This window comes from Canis aureus, chromosome 27 (genome assembly GCF_053574225.1).
Source record: "Canis aureus isolate CA01 chromosome 27, VMU_Caureus_v.1.0, whole genome shotgun sequence".
In the NCBI taxonomy this organism is placed as follows: Eukaryota; Metazoa; Chordata; class Mammalia; order Carnivora; family Canidae; genus Canis; species Canis aureus.
The window spans coordinates 34,984,634-35,003,969 of record NC_135637.1 but is presented as its reverse complement, the minus strand read 5'-3'; the positions used below and the strand labels follow the sequence as shown (position 1 = coordinate 35,003,969).

Here is a 19,336-nt window from a genome sequence, read left to right as displayed (position 1 = left end):
CATCCCGTCAAGTGTCCCCCTCAGTGCCCGTTACCCACTCACCCCCGCCCTCCGCCCTCCTCCCTTTCCACCACCCCTAGTTCGTTTCCCAGAGTTAGGAGTCTTTATGTTCTGTCTCCCTTTCTGATATTTCCCACACATTTCTTCTCCCTTCCCTTATATTCCCTTTCACTATTATTTATATTCCTTAGGGCAGCTTCTTACACATACCCTCTGCCAACTCTTCCCAACCATGAGCTCTTAACTGGCCCCTCCTTGGAACATCCACCTCAGGTCTGCTTACCTCTGCCCTCGGTTGGATCTACATATTTTATTGTGACCTTAAACTCCAGAAATCTCATGTGGGTGTGCCTGATGTTTGTTTGACTGTAAGATCTATAGACATCTGTTTGCCCTGGGCACCTCAGAGTGCCTGACAACATGGTAGAAACTCAGCAACTGAGGAAGGAATATGTTAGGGTATCAAGCATACAGAGCCAAAGCTCAAGAGCAGTGTACCAGTTTGTCATCCTACTTTAGCTTTGGACACTGACCATGCAAGTGATAGGCCAGGTTGACACAGCACCTTGTCTTACAGTCTCTAGGGAGCCAGTTTGTGTGAAGTTGGGACTTTAGTTGGTTTGATACCATAAGCCAACCTTTTGGCTGAATGTTACCACCTTTTTATTAAAACTCAGTTCAGTGACCTCTCAGGGATTTTTACACTCATCTGTCCTACCTGGACATCGCCTTTTAGTAAGGCAGAGTTCAGACCCAAAAATGCTCATTAAGGTCTGCTGTGTCAGAAGGAGAAGCTGCAGTGAGATTTTGGGGCAAGCTAGAAGTCATGCTATGCACACATGAGCAGCCCATGGACACACATGCAGCACTTAGCCTTGTGCCTGGCCTGTGGTACCCAGCCAGTCTGATACCCACTAGGCCTTAGCAAGTGCCTCACACATTGAGATGTTCCAGTAAACAGCTGGTTTCTTAGAGATGTGTATTAGAACACTCAGAAAAAGGGTCTCAAGTTCAATCAATGAAAGTGTATTTTACTTCTTCTTCTTTTTTTTTTTAATTTTTATTTATTTATTTATGATAGTCACAGAGAGAGAGAGGCAGAGACACAGGCAGCGGGAGAAGCAGGCTCCATGCACTGGGATGACTGGGAGCCCGATGTGGGACTCGATCCCGGGTCCCCAGGATCGCGCCCTGGGCCAAAGGCAGGCGCTAAACTGCTGCGCCACCCAGGGATCCCTGTATTTTAAAGTTTATAGGCCTTGAGGGATCCCTGGGTGGCGCAGCGGTTTGGCGCCTGCCTTTGGCCCAGGGCGCGATCCTGGAGACCCGGGATCGAATCCCACATCAGGCTCCCGGTGCATGGAGCCTGCTTCTCCCTCTGCCTATGTCTCTGCCTCTCTCTCTTTCTCTCTCTGTGACTATTATAAATAAATAAAAATTAAAAATAAATAAATAAAAATAAAGTTTATAGGCCTTGAAATGTAGCATATATGCTGTTTTGTACCAGTTCTGGGCTATTCTGATAACATTTTAGAGATGATGACTGTTTAAGTTAGCTAAAATTTAAAAATTAGTCCCTCTTTCATGCACCGCATTCCATTGCACAGGTCTAGAACATTTTCATTGTCTCAGAAAGTTCTGCTGGGTAGCACTACTTTAGGGCAACAGGTTGCTGTGGAGAGGAGCTGCCTCACAGTCATACCCATTCTAAGTTTTAAACTGAGAAACTTGTGTTTTGAGCTAATTTGTCACTCTGGGAAGTGCATTGTCACTCATTTGGGATGCTGCTTATCACATGTCAAAGTACTGTTTCTCATTTAGGCTCTGGCTGACACTAAACAAGTGTTGGGGACAGAGGGAACTGACTAGGGTGGGTCCCTTAAGTAGCATCCATTGGTTGGTTGTGTTATACACACTAGTGTGCTCATTTCAGGTTTGCAATGAGAATTCTCTGTTCAAGAGTGAGGCCCGCTACCTGGTGCGCAGGAAGGATCCTGAGCTCTGGGCTCATGTCCTTGAGGAGACTAACCCGTCCAGGAGACAGCTGATTGACCAGGTGAGGAATGGAAATGGGAGTATGGGTATGCATGCCTGCATTTTGCTGTCTTACCATATTGTGGCCAGAGTGACTAGTTGAATTATTACGTCTAACACATCTTCAGACGCGTGACCAGACAGACTATCTTGTGAATCCTCTCTGGAGTTTACTGGTTAAAGGCACAGAGTTGGCCCTAATCTCCAAAGCAGGGATGTGCTGCCCCAGTAAAAGGAATATCTGATGGCATGCCTACATGCTGGATCCTTAGTATTTTTTCAGCTCAGCCCCCGGTGACACAAGGTAAATGACTTTCAGGATTGTTTCAGCTGGACTTGCCTTTGTTGAGGAACCCCTTGCACTCTTATAACTATCTAGTTGCCTCCTTCTCCTCCAGTGCTGAGGCCAGGGTTCCTCCTATGTGCAGTCTGGCGGATGGGTGTCAACCTCAACCACTTGGTAGGCTTCCCATAGCTTCAAGGCAACAATTGATACTTCACCATCCCCACTCTCCCCTCAGCTGCTGGGCATACTCTTTGGAGGGTAGGCTAAGACCAAGGTGGGAAAAAGACACCCTGGTCCAAGAAGTGGCCTTCAGCCTTGAGCCTATCAACTAAAGTGCCTCTGCTCCTTTGTGTGCATTACCAACCACTGGGTGCACTTGCTGGGTTTCACCTCTATCTCTCCTGAATTTCATCTTCTTGTTTTCTGTCCACTGTTCTTCATGTTTCTGCCATTATATTTTTATTAATAAACTTCATTTTGGAACACTTTTAGATGGCTAGAAGACTGGTTTTTTGGATCTCATATTAACTTTGGAGTTACCCATCTGTAAGATTTGCCTGAAGATTCATTCATCCAGACTTGACAGATACTGAGCAGCAAAGGGCCTGGGACAGAGTAGGCTTATATTCCACTAGAGATCTATCTCCAGATTTACAGACAACAGATACTTCTCCAGGTGTTGTCCAACTGCCTGACATGTCTTGTAGGCCATGTTGCATTGGCTCGAGCAGCTTTAATGCTTTGCTGAACTGAAGCCAGCAGAGTGTCTCTTGGTCTCCCCATGTCTGTGTAGGGCTGCTAATCCTGTCATTATGTCTGCTGAGACTGAATATTCATAGCCACCTCCTAGGGGGCATTTACCTACCTTACCTCTCTAATTAGAGAGACTGCATGAGGCCAGAGGCAGACTGCTTGTAGGCCTGGAGGAGAAGCTAGCTCATTATGGAAAGTTTACTTAGAGGCAGCAGCTTCTTTAAGTAACCTTAGATTAGGCATCCTGTTGACTCAAATAGATGATGGAAATTTATTTTTGCCCTTAAAATAAACAGTGTATATTTAAAGCACTCAAAGGTTTTCAAGAATGGATAGATGTCATGATGGCAGGAAATACCTCCTATTCTGGATGGATTCTGTGTGCTATGACAGTTTTCTTTTCCCTTAAGTACACCCTTTTTGTTATTTATCTCCTGTGATAGCCCCTTTCCTCAAACTCCTTGGAATAACTGTTAGGATTGTTATAAACTCCTCAGAAGAACTTTTGTATCTTATGAGGCCATTGAGTATACAGTGGCCACTTGCAAGGTGGACTGGGCTTTGATTCTAGTTCTATTGCAGCCCCTCCTGTTTGCAGGGTAAAAGCTCATGGCCAGAGCTGTGTATCATCTATTATCTGTCATACCTTCTCTGAGCTGTCAGTTCTTTCTCTTTAATGCACTACTATTGCTCACCCCTGATAAACACCCAAACTTGGCAAAACTGATAGATCCTGAAGCCACCAAAGGCCCCTGGCACAAAGTGTAAATAAAGAGAACGATGCTGACCTTCTAGCCTGCTGTCATCTGGGAAGTGTACTCTTTGGGAAAGTGTCTTTTCCCCCACTTGTGAGTTTTTTTTTTTTTTTTTTGTAATGAGACACCTGTAGTTGGATGAGGGGTGGTGTGGCCAGTTTTTTTTTTTTTTTTTTTTTTCCCCAGTCTTTCCCTTGGCCTTGTTCTGAGGGCTGTGGAGCTCAGGGTATACTGGACTGCAGGCCTGGAAGTGGGCTGGGCCAGTGGTGCTCTAGGGTAGCAAGAGCTTCACTAGAGTGGTGTCTTCATTAGAGAAATGGAGGCCGTATTTGCTATGAACAGTGACCTAAAAAACAAAGATGAAAGCAGACATGCATTTCAGCTGCCTGTTTAGTGCACTGTGTTATTGAGTGTGGAGTAAATTTGCGGTATGCTCACTCGGGCAGAGATGAATCTGCAGCCCTTTTGATGTGAGAGAGCAACTAACTGTCAAATAGAGGAGGCAGAGATCTCTGAAATGGACTCCTTTAGACAACCTTCCCTTTTTGCCTTGAGAAATCTGTTTTCTCTGTGACTATTTCAGACTGCCATGGAGGAATCCTTCCCTTCGGTTTAGCTTCAAAGATAGTCTTGAATTGGCTGTATCTAATCAAGTTCTTTCAAATGATTTTTAAAACCAGGTGGTACAGACGGCATTGTCAGAAACACAGGATCCTGAAGAGGTCTCAGTCACTGTCAAAGCCTTCATGACAGCTGATCTGCCTAATGAACTGATTGAGCTGCTGGAGAAGATTGTTCTGGATAACTCGGTCTTCAGTGAGCACAGGTAAGGGTATGCCAAGGGTAGTGCTGACTGGGTCAGATTCAAGCACCTGCCTGACGTTCACTTTCCATTACACTGTTGGACCTTTCTTCACCTGCCCAGCCTCATTGACTGCTCCCCAGTGTCTTCTCACTGTGTTCTGTATTTTCAGTCCTACCTATGTCTTCTAGCCCAACCTAAATTCTCCTTTTTCCAGGAAGCCATCCTTCCTCTTGATTCTCTGGGCTGCACTATTCTTTTTTAACCACAATGCTCAGAAAGGGAGCTAATATTCATTAGTGCCTACTATGTCCCAAGCATGTTAAACTCTTGAAATCATGGTGAACAAAGCTTGGAAACAGATGCCAAGAAAACTAAATCTGGTCATGTATCAGGGAAGACTTGCTGGATATGTAATGTAGAGACATGATGAGTAAGAGCTTTGGTAGAAAGAACACTCTAGGCAGAAACAACAGCATGGGCAGACACTTTGTTGGGTTTTTTTTTGTTTTTGTTTTTGTTTTTGTTTTTGTTTTGTTGTGTGTGTGTGGTTTTTTTTTTAAGATTTTTATTTATTTGAAGACAGAGTGAAAGACACAACCTGCAGAAGGGAAAAGGAGAAGCAGATTCCCCACTGAAAGGAGAACCTGACATGGGGCTCCATCCCAGGACCCTGGGATCATGACCCGAGCTGTAGGCAGACACTTAACCCACTGAGCCACCCAGATGCTCCATGGGCAGACACTTTGGAAGTAATAGAGCATGCTTCAATGTGGTCACACTCAGCACTTAATCTCCACTTTAAAATTCATTATCAGAGATTCTGTGTCAAACAGACCAGTATATTTGCACCATAAATCCTGCTGTAAAGATTTAATTGTAAGGTTTGTTTTGTAGGCCAGAAGGGCTTTCAAGGCCTGTGGCATGTGTTAAAGCATATTTTTGTGTATGTGTTTGTTTTTAAACTCAGAAATGCTAAATGGCAAATTATGGAATGTAAAATTATATTTTAATGGAATCCTGAGACCTTCTTGATTACAGGATGCCTGAGGTGACTAGGATATTCCATCTTGTTGTCTGGTCAACCTCCTTTGATAGATACTAGCTTGTTAGTACTTTCCACAGAAAAATACTCAAAGGTGGTTCTGATTCTGTGTGCTGACTCCTTGAACACTGTTGTTTCTCATACATGCAAGGGGACCTTCAAGTTCTTGCCCCTCTTTCTAGGACTGGCTGCTTCATCAGACATAGTTTTCTGTGTAGGTGTAAATAGCCAGAGTTGGCAGTATGGCAGACTAGATCCCTATATACTTACACCATTACTAGAAAAACTTATATATATTATATGGTCTATATTTGTGTCACACAAAATACACTTTGAGGTAAAAACCATTAATAGTAAAAAGGGCCAGTACAGTAGTCCCCCACTTATCCATGATTTCATGTCCTATGGTTTCAGTTGTCATGGTTAACTATATTCGGTCTGAAAATAGTGTGTCAGAAGCTCAGTTATAGCCTAACAGTATATCTCAGTGCCTACATCATTCACCTCACTTCTCATCACATAGGCGTTTTAGCATTTCACATCATCCCAAGAAGGGTGAGTGCAGTACAAGATATTTTGAGAGCAAGAAACCACATTCACATAAATTTTATTTATAATGTATTGTTGTAATTGTTCTATGTTATCATGAGTTTTTATTGTTAATCTCTTATTGTACCTGATTAATAAAGCTTATCAAAGGATATATATACAGGAAAAAATATCATATATGTAGGATTTGGTACTCTCTGTGGTTTCAAACCCCCCACTGGGGGGTCTTGGAATAATTACCTGCAGCTGAGGGGGACTACTATATATAATGATGAAATATTTAACTCATCGGGGAGATAATTCTGAACTCGTACATACCTAATAATATAGTTTCAAAATATGTAAGGTGGCAATTGCCAAAACTGCAAGAAGACAAAGGCAGATTCACCACATTAGAACATCTTAACACATCTCTGGGTAATTGATAGAACAATTAGCTTTAAAAATGAGCATATTAGGGCAGCCCTGGTGACTCAGCGGTTTAGCACTGCCTTCAGTCCAGGGTGTGATCTGGAGACCCGAGATCGAGTCCCACGTTGGGCTCCCTGCATGGAGCCTGCTTCTCCCTCTGCCTGTGTCTCTGCCTCTCTCTCTCTCTCTCTCTCTCTCTCTCTCTCTCTCTCTGTGTGTCTCTCATGAATAAATAAATAAAATCTTTTTTAAAAATGAGCATATTAAAAAGTATACATAAAGAAAGACCATAGTAAATACATTTTTAAAGTAAATAAAAATAATATAGCTGTTGAATTATAAGCTTACTAGAATGAATTTACATCTATTCAACAAATAGACATGGTTCTTAAAAAAAACAAATCAAGAGACAAATAAATGAAAAGACAAACTTCTATAATCCTATCCACTCAACCATGATAAAGAGCTTGATGTAAATTTATGAATGATCACATACTAAAAGACATCAGGGGCACCTGGGTGGCTTGCTCAGTTAAGTGTCTGCCTTCAGTTCAGGTTGTGATCCTAGGGTCCCGGGATCGAGCCCCATGTCAGACTGTCTGCTCAGTGTGGAGCCTGCTTCTCCATTTGCAACTCCCCTTGCTCATGCGCACATGCATTCACTTTATCTTTCTCTCATAAATAAGTAAAATCTTAAGTTTTTTTTAAGGAAAAAAAGACATCAGTTTTACCACATCATTCAGATTTACTGCAATACCAATAAAACTCTCTATTTGTTTATTTATGAAACTTGATAGGAGATTTTAAGTTTTAAATCAAAAAAGATAAAAGGCCAAGAATAATCAAGATTGCCAACACAAATAATAAGTCACCCAAGAGGTGGGAGTAGGTTTAGGGATGGCAAGGTACTTACTCTGATCTAGAATTATTATAAAATTAAATCAAGTCCTGATGGTTTAGGCAAGGAACAGAGAAATGGACCATTATAGTAGAGCAAAGAGCCCTAAAATAGACCTACACATATGTAAAACATGCATTTATGACAGAGTTGGTTATGCAGAAGGAAATAATAGACTTTTCAGTAAAATGATGTCTGGACAACTGATTATCCATATAGGTAAAAATTAAAATTGGACCTCTGTGCCATACTATGTAAAGATTTAAATATAAAGGCAAAACTATAATGTTTTTAGAGTTTATGTTTAGAAGAAGAATGTATTTGTGGCCTAATGCACACATAAGCCAGCCACGAAAATATAAAAACCGCTTGAAAAACTAGTAAATAGGACTATGTTAAACTTAAGAACTTTATCATAATGAGAAAAGGGTAAGCTACAAACAGACGACATTTGCAACATACATAACCAACAAAAACTAGCCCAGAGAACATAATGAAAGAAAAACTCAACCTGTTAGAAAACTCAACAAAGCACTTGAGTGATCCTTCAGCAAGAGAGACAGCCTGTGAGCCTACGGCAGGAATGCAGCCTCATCAGCCATCAAGGAAGCACAGTGTGACTGCTGTGTGCCATCCCTTTCCTCCTGCAGAGCAGCAAGGATCTAGCTCTCCTAATCAGCCTTGATGACAGTGTGGAGCAACTGGGCCTCTTATATGCCCTGTTGGAAATGTGCATTCCTCTTGGGAAGCAGTGCATGTTGGAAGGGTTTCCACTCTTGGTTCAGAACTCTGGAGAAACTTGGCTCACATGTATCAGGAGACATGTGCAAGAATGCACAAAGCACAATTTCCAGCAACAAAGATCTGAGAGCAATCCAGATACCCAACTGTAAAAGGGTTGTCGTACTGTCGTACAGTGGAGTACCATGTCACAGAGAAAATGAATGCTGTCCAACAGCACAGGTGAATCTAGGACCTAATTTTTTAATACCTTTTTCCCTCCTTTTTCATTATAATACAGTTAAATTGGCCTTTTATGGGGGATGTACAATACTAGAAATTTCAACACATGCCTAAGATTTGTGTAAGTTACCACCACAGTCAGGGTACAGAACAGTTCCCTCACTATGAAACTGCCTTGTGTAAACTACCCTTTACAGTTACATCCCCTGACAGTCATCCATCTGTGATTCATCACCATCACTGCAGTTTTGCCTTTTCTAGAATGTCATGTAGAGGGAATCAGTATGCAGTCTCTTGAGAGCTGGCTTCTTTTACACAGTGTAATGCCTTTGAGCTTCATCCAAGTTATCTGCATCAATAGTTTGTTCTTTTTTAAAATATTTTTTTAATTTTTATTTATTTATGATAGTCACACACACAGAGAGAGAGAGGCAGAGACATAGGCAGAGGGAGAAGCAGGCTCCATGCACCGGGAGCCCGACGTGGGATTCGATCCCGGGTCTCCAGGATCACGCCCTGGGCCAAAGGCAGGCGCTAAACCGCTGCGCCACCCAGGGATCCCAGTTTGTTCTTTTTTATTGGTGAATAGTGTTCTGTGGTATGAATGTACAGCAGTTTGTTTATCCACTTGCTCATTGAAGGACATTTTGGATTGTTTTCAGTTTGGGGTGACTATGAATACAGCTGCTATAAACGTGTGTCCAGATTTTTGTTTGAACACATCTAGCAATTGGTGAACCACATGGTATATATATGTTTAACTGTTTAAGAAGTTGCCAAACTATTGTTTTTCAGAGTGTACCATTTTGCATTCCCACCAGCAATGTGTGAGAATTCCAATTTCTCTACATCTTCTTTAGCACTTGGTATTACCGGTATTTTTTATTTTAGTCATTCTAATAAGTGTATAGTGGTGTGTCATTGTGGTTTTAATTTGCATTTCCCTAATGGCTAATGGTGTTAAACAACTTTTCCTGTGCTTATTTACCCTCCATATATTCTCTTGGGTCAAGGATCCTTCTAAATCTTTTGCCTTGGGGCACCTGGGTGGCTCAATGGCTGAGCATCTGCTTTTGGCTCAGGTCGTGATCCCAGAGTTCTGAGATCAAGTCCCATATCGGACTCGATTGCAAAAAAAATTTACAAATATTTTTTCCCAGTGTAGAGGTTGTCTTTTTATTCCCCTAATAGCATCATTTGAAGATCAAAAGTTTTCTCTTTGGGCAGCCCGGGTGGCTCAGCGGTTCAGCACTGCCTTCAGCCCAGGGCGTGATCCTGGAGACCTGGGATCAAGTCCCATTTCAGGCTTCCTGCATGGGGCCTGTTTCTCCCTTTGCCTATGTCTCTGCCCGCCCCCCTGTGTGTCTCTCTCTCCCATGAATGAATAAATTTAAAAATCTTTAAAAAAAAAAGTTTTCGTGGAGATCCCTGGGTGGCTCAGCGGTTTAGTGCCTGCCTTCAGCCCGGGGTGTGACCCTGGAGTCCCAGGATCGAGTCCCACGTCGAGCTCCCTGCATGGAGCCTGCTTCTCCCTCTGCCTCTGTCTCTGCCTCTCTCTCTCTCTCTCTCTCTCTCTCATGAATAAATAAATAAAATCTTTAAAAAATAAAATAAAAAAGTTTTCAGACAGCCCTGGTGGCTCAGTGGTTTAGCGCTGCCTCCAGGGCGTGATCTGGAGACCTGGGATCGAGTCCCACGTCAGGCTCCCTGCATGGAGAGCTGCTTCTCCCTCTGCCTGTGTCTCTGCCTCTGTCTCTCTCTCTGTGTGTTTCTCATGAATAAATAAAATCTTTTTTTTTTTAAGTTTTCTCTTTTCTTTTTTTTTAAGATTTTATGTATTTATTTGAGAGAGCGGGAGTGAGATAGAGTGCTGAGCAGGGAGCCTGATACAGGGTCTGATCCCAGGATTCCAGGATCATGATGTGAGCCAAAGGCAGATGCTTAACCAACTGAGCCACCCAGGTGCCCTTAAAAGTTTTCATTTGGATCAAGTCAAAGTCAGACTTTTCTCTTATGGATTGTGTTTTGGTGTTAAGAACTCTGTGCCTGGTCCCAGGTCAAAAATTCTCTCTAAATTCCTTTTAAAAGTCTTACAGTTTTACATTTAGATCTGTGGTCCAGTGCCCACCAACATATGAGGTTTAGGTTTAGGTTCATTTTTTTCTTGTGGATATCCAGTCATTCCAGGGTTATTTGTTAGGTCCTTTGTGCATCAGATTCCTTTTGCATCTTTGCCAAAAATCACTTGGCCAGGTAGCATGATTCCTCCAACTTTATTCTTTTTTTTTAAGATTTTATTTATTTATTCATGAGAGACAGAGACAGAGGCAGAGACAAAGGCAGAGAGAGAAGCAGGCTCCATGCAGGGAGCCCGACGTGGGACTCGATCCTGGGTCTCCAGGATCACACTCTGGGCTGAAGGCGGCGCTAAACCGCTGAGCCACCTGGGCTGCCCCCTCCAACTTTATTCTTGTTCAAGATTTAGAATTAGCTTTGTATCAAAAGGGAAACCTCCTGGAATTTTGACTGGAATTGCATGAGATCTATAGACGAATCTGGGGACAGTTGATATATTTACTGTGTTGAGTATATAAATACAACATGTCTCCGTTTATTTAGATCTTTACTTTTTCTCATCAGCATTTTATATTTTTCAGCATATAGATCATGTACATGTTTTATTAGATTAATACCTAAATATTTCATGTTTGGGGAGCTACTGTAAATCGGTAGGGGTTTCTTTGTTTACAATTGTACATTGCTAGTATACAGAACTACAAACGACTTAATGGTTATCCTAATATCTTGCTAAGCTTATGTATTTCTCCTAGGATTTTTTCATAGATTCCTTGGAATTTTCTATCAGTTTTGTTGCTTATAAATAGTGACAGTTTTATTTCTTCCTTTCTAGTCTAGATGCTTTTTATTTATTTTTCTTGCCTAACTGCCTTGACTAGAGCCTCCAGTAGAATGTTGAATAAAAGTGGGGAAAGTGCTCATCATTGTCTTATTCCTGATCCTGGGGAGAAGCATTCAGTCTCTCAGTATTGAGAGCTGTGAATATTATGTAGATGGCCTTCATCATCAGATTGAAGAAATTCCCTTCTAGTTCTAGTTTGCTTAGAGTCCTTATCATTAATGGGTATTGAATTTTGTCAGATACTTTTTCTCAGTCAACATGATGTTCATGTTATTCTTTTTTAGATTCTTAATATGGTACATTACCTTGATTTTCCCCCCATGTTTTTAAATAAGGCAAAATAAAACATTTTATAAGAATGCATCTAGTATGATTAAAGAAAAGTTCAAAAACATGCAAAACTATCTATATTGCTTAGATAGACAGTTTTTTTTTTTTAAGATTTCTTTATTTGACAGAATGATCACAAAAATGGGGAGTGGGTGAGGGAGAACCAGGTTCTCCTCTGAGCAGGGAGCCTGACTTAGGGCTCGATCCCAGGATCCTGGGAACATGACCTGAGCTGAAGACAGATGGGCAACTCACTGAGGCACCCAGGCACCCCTAGATATACAATTTATATGGCAGAACTATTAAAAACACACACACAAAAAAAAAAAAGCTGTTAGAGGAAAGCCTGTGAAGTAAGGGTGGTGGTTGCTTCTGGAGAAGCCACAGCAGCCCTCCAGTGGTGGGTGGTTTTCTGATTTCTCCTACCTGGTGCTTTCTCAAGACTTTGGACCACATATACTTTATAAATATTCTGTTGTATCATTCATTAGTCATGTGTGTGTGTTTTAAATACTTTTAAATTGAGAGTCTTGGGCCGGTCAACCTGCCAAAGAGTGTCGTGTGGCTTTCATTCCTGTGACACTGTGCTGACTACCACCTCTCCTAAGGAATCTCCAGAATCTGCTGATCCTAACCGCCATTAAGGCAGACCGCACACGGGTCATGGAGTACATCAGCCGCCTGGACAACTACGATGCCCCAGACATTGCAAACATCGCCGTAAGCAGCGCACTGTATGAGGAGGCCTTTGCCATTTTCCGCAAGTTTGATGTAAACGCCTCAGCAATCCAGGTGGGCTGCTGAGTGCGGTCATGGTAGACCCTAGTGACCTCTGCCACACGAGTCCTCATCATCATCTGTCGTCACCCCCATCTGGCTGTTCGATGTCTCTCTCAGATTCTTGTGCTCTTTTCTTCTCTTCACCAGTAACCTGTCTTCCCAGCCTGTTGGCTCCTATTCTGCTAGTACTCCTGTTCTCTGGCAGTCACCCCCGGTCATTCCTCTAGACTTGGGTACCTGATGCCAGGTCATGTGATCAGCCCTGGTGACTGAGGTCCTTGCATGTGATGACTGTTCCAGTCCTTCACCCCCTGCTACCTCACCTCCCCGGAGCAGTCACCTCTCCAGAGCAGTCCTGTCAGCCCTCCTGCCCACCTTCAGCCCCACCAAGAGCCCTTCCCATAACCCTCCTCTGTTTCCTCCCAGCCTATTGGTCTTTTCTGGTTTTATTTCCAAATCAATTATAAACCATGGGACAGATCACTTTAATTACTCTCTCACCAAGATTCTTTATGTCCTTGCCTCTTCCCTTACCATTTTTCTGTACCTGCCTGTGAAATCTCAGACATAAACACCCCTCTTTTTGGTTCATACATGGTCTGTGGCCTTGCTCTGAGATCAAACTGTATGAGGGGGCAACTGCTGCACCCCAGGCCTCCAGATGACAGTACCCTTCAAGGGTATTTTCTTCCTGATAAGCTATTTCATTCCCTACAGTAGCTCCTTTGAGGCTTTTTACACCCTGTATGCTCCATTGTACTGTCTTACCAGGATCAAGGGCAATTCCCATGTCCTTGTTCTGGACCAAAAAGCTTAGCTTGACTGTCTCCCATTTCTTTATTTCTCTTTTTTGGAGTGTCTCTTCTCCATGAGGCATCTTCCTCCTGTACAGTATAGGTCTTATCTTTTCCTTCCATTCATCATCTGAGAAATACTTAATGCCTGGTTGCTTTGGACTGAATTGAAATGGCCATGCAGCTTTAGGCAAAATGTTCTACATTTTGAACAAAAATCTGCTCCCTATAGTTGACTAGGTGTGGTAAAAAATAAGTGCCCTCTTGTAACCCCTAGGTCCTGATTGAGCACATTGGAAACCTGGACCGAGCATACGAGTTTGCAGAGAGATGTAATGAGCCTGCTGTATGGAGTCAGCTGGCCCGCGCCCAGCTCCAGAAAGACTTGGTGAAAGAATCCATCGACTCCTACATCAGAGCGGACGACCCTTCCTCTTACTTAGAGGTCGTTCAGGCAGCCAGCAAGAGCAGTAAGTGAACTTCCTCTCCTTGAGGCTCTGCTTCTCACTGGTGTGAAGCCTGGCAAGAGAAGGATGTGGCCTTCCCAGGAATCTGCACATGTTACGCATCCAGAAATATTGGAGACACCACTAAGTAAAAGTTTTCCAAAAGAATCTATTACTATTAATCTGCTAATGACACTAGCTCTTTAGTTGACTGTTAACTAGACACTAGCTCTTTGGTTGACTGGACAGTTTAAGCACAATGGATAGCACTATCATAATAATTTTAAGGTCAGAACCTTAGGTCCAGAGCTTCTTCTAGCCTTTCCAGTTAACTGGTGCTTGCTTCTCCAGGGACTGGAATAAGCATCCTCTCTCCTGGTGAGGTCTTTACTTGATGATGTAGAGCTTCCCATCCCCGGGGTCAGCCCCTGTGTGATTTTGCTCTTTCTGTCTCTCCCATCTGGGATAGGGCTCTGCTTAGCAGACAAAAGTCCTCCGAGACCTTACCTGGAGTCCAAGCCCTCACTAAGGCAGAGTGGGAGTGTAAACATCTTACCTGAGGATAGAATGGGAGGAACTGAGCCTCCTGTTTAAACTTAGCAGCTCTGGATTAACCTATTTCTATTTTCTGTCTTTAGACAATTGGGAGGATCTGGTTAAATTTCTACAGATGGCCAGGAAAAAGGGCCGAGAATCCTATGTAGAGACTGAACTTATTTTTGCCCTGGCTAAAACCAGCCGTCTGTCTGAACTAGAAGATTGTATTAATGGACCCAACAATGCCCACATCCAGCAGGTAGGCTGTGCCCTGGGGACCGTGAACTGCTACAGGCAGGTTCAGGGATTACTCCCTAGAGTGGCCCAGATCTCTGACCCTGAGAAACAAGCCACAGCTTTGTTACTGTCCCTAGTATGGAAGTTAAGGGCCCTGGCTGTGCACATCAGAAAGATACTCCTAAAAAAAGGTGCCAGGACTATGTGCCAGTATTCTAGCTATTATCATGGGAGAACAAAGTGAACTAACTAGCCAGGTAAAAGAGTTTTTCCATATGTCAGCAGTTATCAAATAACATAATGGGAAAAATATTTTTTAAAGTAGGAAGAACACCAAAATGTTTAAATAAACCTTAAGGGAAAGTGTTAAATAAAAGAAAGATCTAAATAACTGTAAAGTCTATTTCCTGGCATACAGTGTTACCCCTAGAAAAAGTGATAGAGATGAAGGGTTAATAGAATATATTCTAACCCCTCTGTAAAGAATACACACACTTTACTGAAATAAGTAACACAAAAGTGGACTTAGGATTCTTTATTTCAAAGTAGGATCCAGGGATCCCTGGGTGGTGCAGCGGTTTAGCACCTGCCTTTGGCTCAGGGCGCGATCCTGGAGACCCGGGATCGAATCCCACATCGGGCTCCCGGTGCATGGAGCCTGCTTCTCCCTCTGCCTGTGTCTCTGCCTCTCTCTCTCTCTCTCTTTCTCTCTCTCTCTCTCTCTCTGTGACTATCATAAATAAAAATTTAAAAAAAAAGTAAGATCCAATTAGCTGTTGGAAATTAGGTTGGAGTTTTGAAAGGGCTTAAAAGTTCATCATGTAATTCTGTAACTAAAATTTCATATGAAAGAATTATAGGTAAAAGTTGAGGGGGTTTTATCTAAAAGTTTTAAATATCTATTTGAGTCTTTCCATGAGGAAGGAGTTTTTAAGCATATAAGCAGTTGAAGAAAGCACAAAGGAAAGTATCAGTTCATCTAATGCATAAAAGTTCTACATATATGTATATTCCTAATCATGGGTCTCATAGGTCTAAATGTAAAAATAAATCCCAAGAAAGAAAAAAAAGTACAGATAACTTTAATATAAATATCTAATCATTGCACCATGGTTTATACCAATAATAGTTGAAAGCCAGTGTCCCAAAAAAGGAAATAATGAAACACCATCCATCAGTGGAATATAATATAGCCATTACAGGTATTTAGAGCCTTGTTTGTGACAGAAAAATCTTTTGAGGTAAGTTGCAGCTGAGTGAAAACCTGCATGTACAATATGATGAACATATCTATGTACTTAGAAAAAACATGTCAAGTGTGACAGCAAAGATACAGTTTAGGCAGTAGTCTTCCATTTTCCTTTCATTTGCCCGTTTTGCCAAGTTTTGTTTTGATTGGTGACCAAAACTTTTTAAATTGTCTTTATAATCAGAAAATTAGTAAGATGTTAGAAAATGAAGCCTTGTCCGAGATCTCCCTCTGAATTCATAACAGAATTCTCCTAACTGGGGAGCCCATTAAATACCATAGCCAGAGATGCTCTTTTGGGTCACACCAAAGGTAAATCCTACCGGAAAGCTAGCTGGCCTGGGAAACTCAGATGGCTTTGTTTGTTCTTTGCCTCTGTTCATGGTGACCCTAAGGCTGTACTCACTGCCTTCCACAGTCCTCCAAGGTGGGCTCAGTACACATCAACCAGCTCCAACCCACCACCTATTTTTATGTTTCCCACAGTCTGGCTTCTGCTGACTGAATTCCCATGATGTCATTTTACTCATTTTCCCTGTATTGCCTATAAGTCAACAATAACAGGTCTTAAAGGATCATGTGCTTTGATATGATACTTCATTAATTAATCCATTCAACAAACTTTTCTTGAGTATCTTCCATGTGCCAGGATAGGGACTGTGGATGCAGATGTGAAAGTAGTAGTCGTCAAATTTCTGTCTTTGTAGATCTTATGATCCATTCAAGAAATTTCTTGTATGTTAAATGGTAAATGTATAGAAGAAAAGTACAGCAGGGAGGGGTGGACAGTGTAGGGCAGGTGATGTGGGTGAGGTGGATGGTACACTTCTAGACAGGTGGCCAGGAAGATGTCTAGAGGTGAGTTTTTGAGTCTGCATCTCTGTGGGGGAGGAGGCCTGAGCATGGACAGCCTATTCAAGGGTGCCTTGAGGAGTGTTTGGGCATATTGCAGGAACAGTGCAGTGCAGAGGTGGCCTAGGAGGCTGAAGCAGCACAGCCAAACATGGACTCAGTTAAGTCAAAGGTGGAACACTGGGGAATGATGGTTGTTGGCAGGGCATGTCAGGACTTGGAGGCCATGGGCAGAATTCTGGCTTTCAGTCTGGGAAGAGGACACTGAACAGAGGAGGGATATGATCTGGTCTTAGGGGTTAACAGAACTCCGCTGGTTGCTGTGCTGAAAATAGACTGAAGGACAGAGACAGAAGCAATGAGAGCAGATAAGTGATTCAGTAGCCCGGGCCAGAGTCAATGGCCACTCAGAGAAAGTGATCGGGATGAGTGGCAGAGAGCTGGTGATATGCTTGGGTTGTGGGTGGAGTTTAAGTGAGAAGCGGGAGTGAGGCATCTGTGCCATGTGTGGCACGGGACAGTTTTGGACAGATGGATTTGTGTCTGCCAAGGTGGGGCCCTGTATGAGGCCTGCCTTGAGGACAGTCAAGACTCATATGCAGACAAGTTCAATCTTGACATCCAGAGATGTCTGTCCAGCTGGGTACAGAAGTCCAATTTCTAAGGAGAATTTGAAACTAGAGCTGTAAAAGTGGCAGCCTTCAGTGTGCAGTTGACACTGTACACTGTACACTGAGGCCTGAGACTAGGTCACTCCTAAGCCCAGGTGCAGGAAGATGGCTGGAGGTAGCGGGGACAAAAGCAAAGGTTTGTACAGGGAAGCAAGTATATATCTGTCCAGGAGAGTGTTAGGGAAGCCAGATGGTGTGCTGGTGACTTAAAGCAGTGACCCTGCTGGTGAATCAGCAAGAGACTGATTGCAGCAGATTCCAGAGAGCACAGAAAGAGACTGGGGACAGCTCTTAAGACACACAGACACCTCTTCTGAGAAGTACTGCTTGAAAAGAAATGCTAAAAGCTGGGTGGTAGCCAATAGCTGGGCTGAGGTCACAGTGAAGATTGGTTGGTTTGGTTTGGAGCTGGGGAAAGCAGTAGTGATTCCTTAAGCTTATAGCAGTGATTTAGGATAGAGGGCAAAATCACTGCTAGGGCTTCCTGGGCCCCTGACCTAGAGTAGGGGAGGGGAGCTGGGATCGTGTGTACCAGGTGAGTTGGCCCAGGTGGCCAGGTGAGGACCACAGATGCAGGGGGCAGACTCAGTCCTGATGCTTATGGACAGGATCTTCTGATTGTGTCTGTCTCCTCAGGATCTGAGAACCAGGCATTCAGCCTGAGCTGTTGGAGATTTTGGGAGAGAAGCTAGGAAATGAATGATGGAAAGGAGCAAGTACCTGGGCTGAGGGAGTAGGATGGCTAATGTCACGAGTTCCTCTGGGGTCACCATCATGAAGTTTAAGAGAGCCCAGGCAGCACTTGGGAGTTCAGCTCTCTGAACTTAGCTCTGCAGTCCTGGGTGTGTGGAGTTGGCAGAGAACCGCTCTAACCAAGACTAGGGTCTGGCCAAGTACAACCAAGGGAGTGAAGATAGAGCCCACATGGCTTGCCAACAGCCATCAAGCCAGGAGGAGAGTTGGCCAGGTGCAGATGGGAGTGGTGGGTTAGGAGTTGGGGGCTGGAGGTGGTGAGCTGGAGAGGAGGGGAGATGGCAGGCAGAGTAGGTTCTGGTACTAAGCTTCCCAGGATTGGCAGTTGACAGTGACTGGCTACCATTAGAGACACAAGGTCCTCAGACCAGAGGAATTCAGAGGAAGCTAAAGCTGTCAGGGAGTGAGGGAGATCTTTGGATGGCAGCAAGAACCAGGGCTGTGTGTGATCCCTGGCAGGCTATTCTCTGGTAGGCAGCTGTTGTGGAGAGGAGACTAGAAGCAGCAAGGAGCACAGCTCTGAGGCCAGGCCCACCGGGGTGCAGCTGTGGGAGATGATAGCCAGCATACACAGGAGCAGGCAGGTGTGGGTCCAGGGCTTGAGAGTCACGCTTCATCCTTCAGAAGCTCTGTGGTGGCCCAGGCTGCTGTGTGATCAGAAAGATACCTTCTTTGAAAACAGAAATACCCTATCAATTGGAACTTTAGACTACCTCTGGAGGATCTTCCCATTTAAGAAGGTCTCAGCAGAGCTACCCGGTTGTTCATAGGTTGGAGACCGCTGTTACGAGGAGGGAATGTATGAAGCTGCCAAGCTGTTGTACAGCAGCGTTTCTAACTTTGCCCGCCTAGCTTCCACCCTGGTCCACCTCGGGGAATATCAGGCAGCAGTGGACAGCAGCCGCAAGGCCAACAGCACCCGCACGTGGAAGGAGGTAAGCTTAGTTGGTCTTCAGAGGACCACTGGTCTCTCAAGCCTTCCCCCTTTGTCCTTCCTTCCTCCACACCGTTGTGCCACATGGGATGTGTCTGGATGCCTGCCTTGTCCAGGCAGGGTTCTGAGTCTTCTCAGCAGGGGAAGGCTCAGAGAATCTCATAAGCTATCAGTTGTGGTTGTAGCAAAGGTCCTGGAGGACTCCGTGTTGGACCAATCAGCCCCCAGAAGCTGTCTTAATAGCATGGAATTATCAGTCTGAGCAGTGGTATCATGATTTAAGATATTTGTATAAACCACCATATTCTCAGGGTAATCACTGTAAATTGGCATTGTT

At 43.6% G+C, this 19,336-nt stretch overlaps 1 protein-coding gene across 4 annotated transcripts in view; it reads left to right on the top strand.

Moving 5' to 3' along the window:
* Positions 1 to 19,336, top strand: part of CLTCL1 (clathrin heavy chain like 1) — a 93,221-nt gene that overhangs the window by 58,980 nt on the left and 14,905 nt on the right. For all 4 annotated transcript variants that reach the window (XM_077874679.1, XM_077874681.1, XM_077874678.1 and 1 more), the window contains exons 18-23: positions 1,934 to 2,056; positions 4,509 to 4,654; positions 12,355 to 12,538; positions 13,598 to 13,790; positions 14,405 to 14,562; positions 18,836 to 19,000. In XM_077874679.1, coding sequence (XP_077730805.1) covers positions 1,934 to 2,056; positions 4,509 to 4,654; positions 12,355 to 12,538; positions 13,598 to 13,790; positions 14,405 to 14,562; positions 18,836 to 19,000 — 969 coding nt within the window. The remainder of the gene's footprint in view (positions 1 to 1,933; positions 2,057 to 4,508; positions 4,655 to 12,354; positions 12,539 to 13,597; positions 13,791 to 14,404; positions 14,563 to 18,835; positions 19,001 to 19,336) is intronic.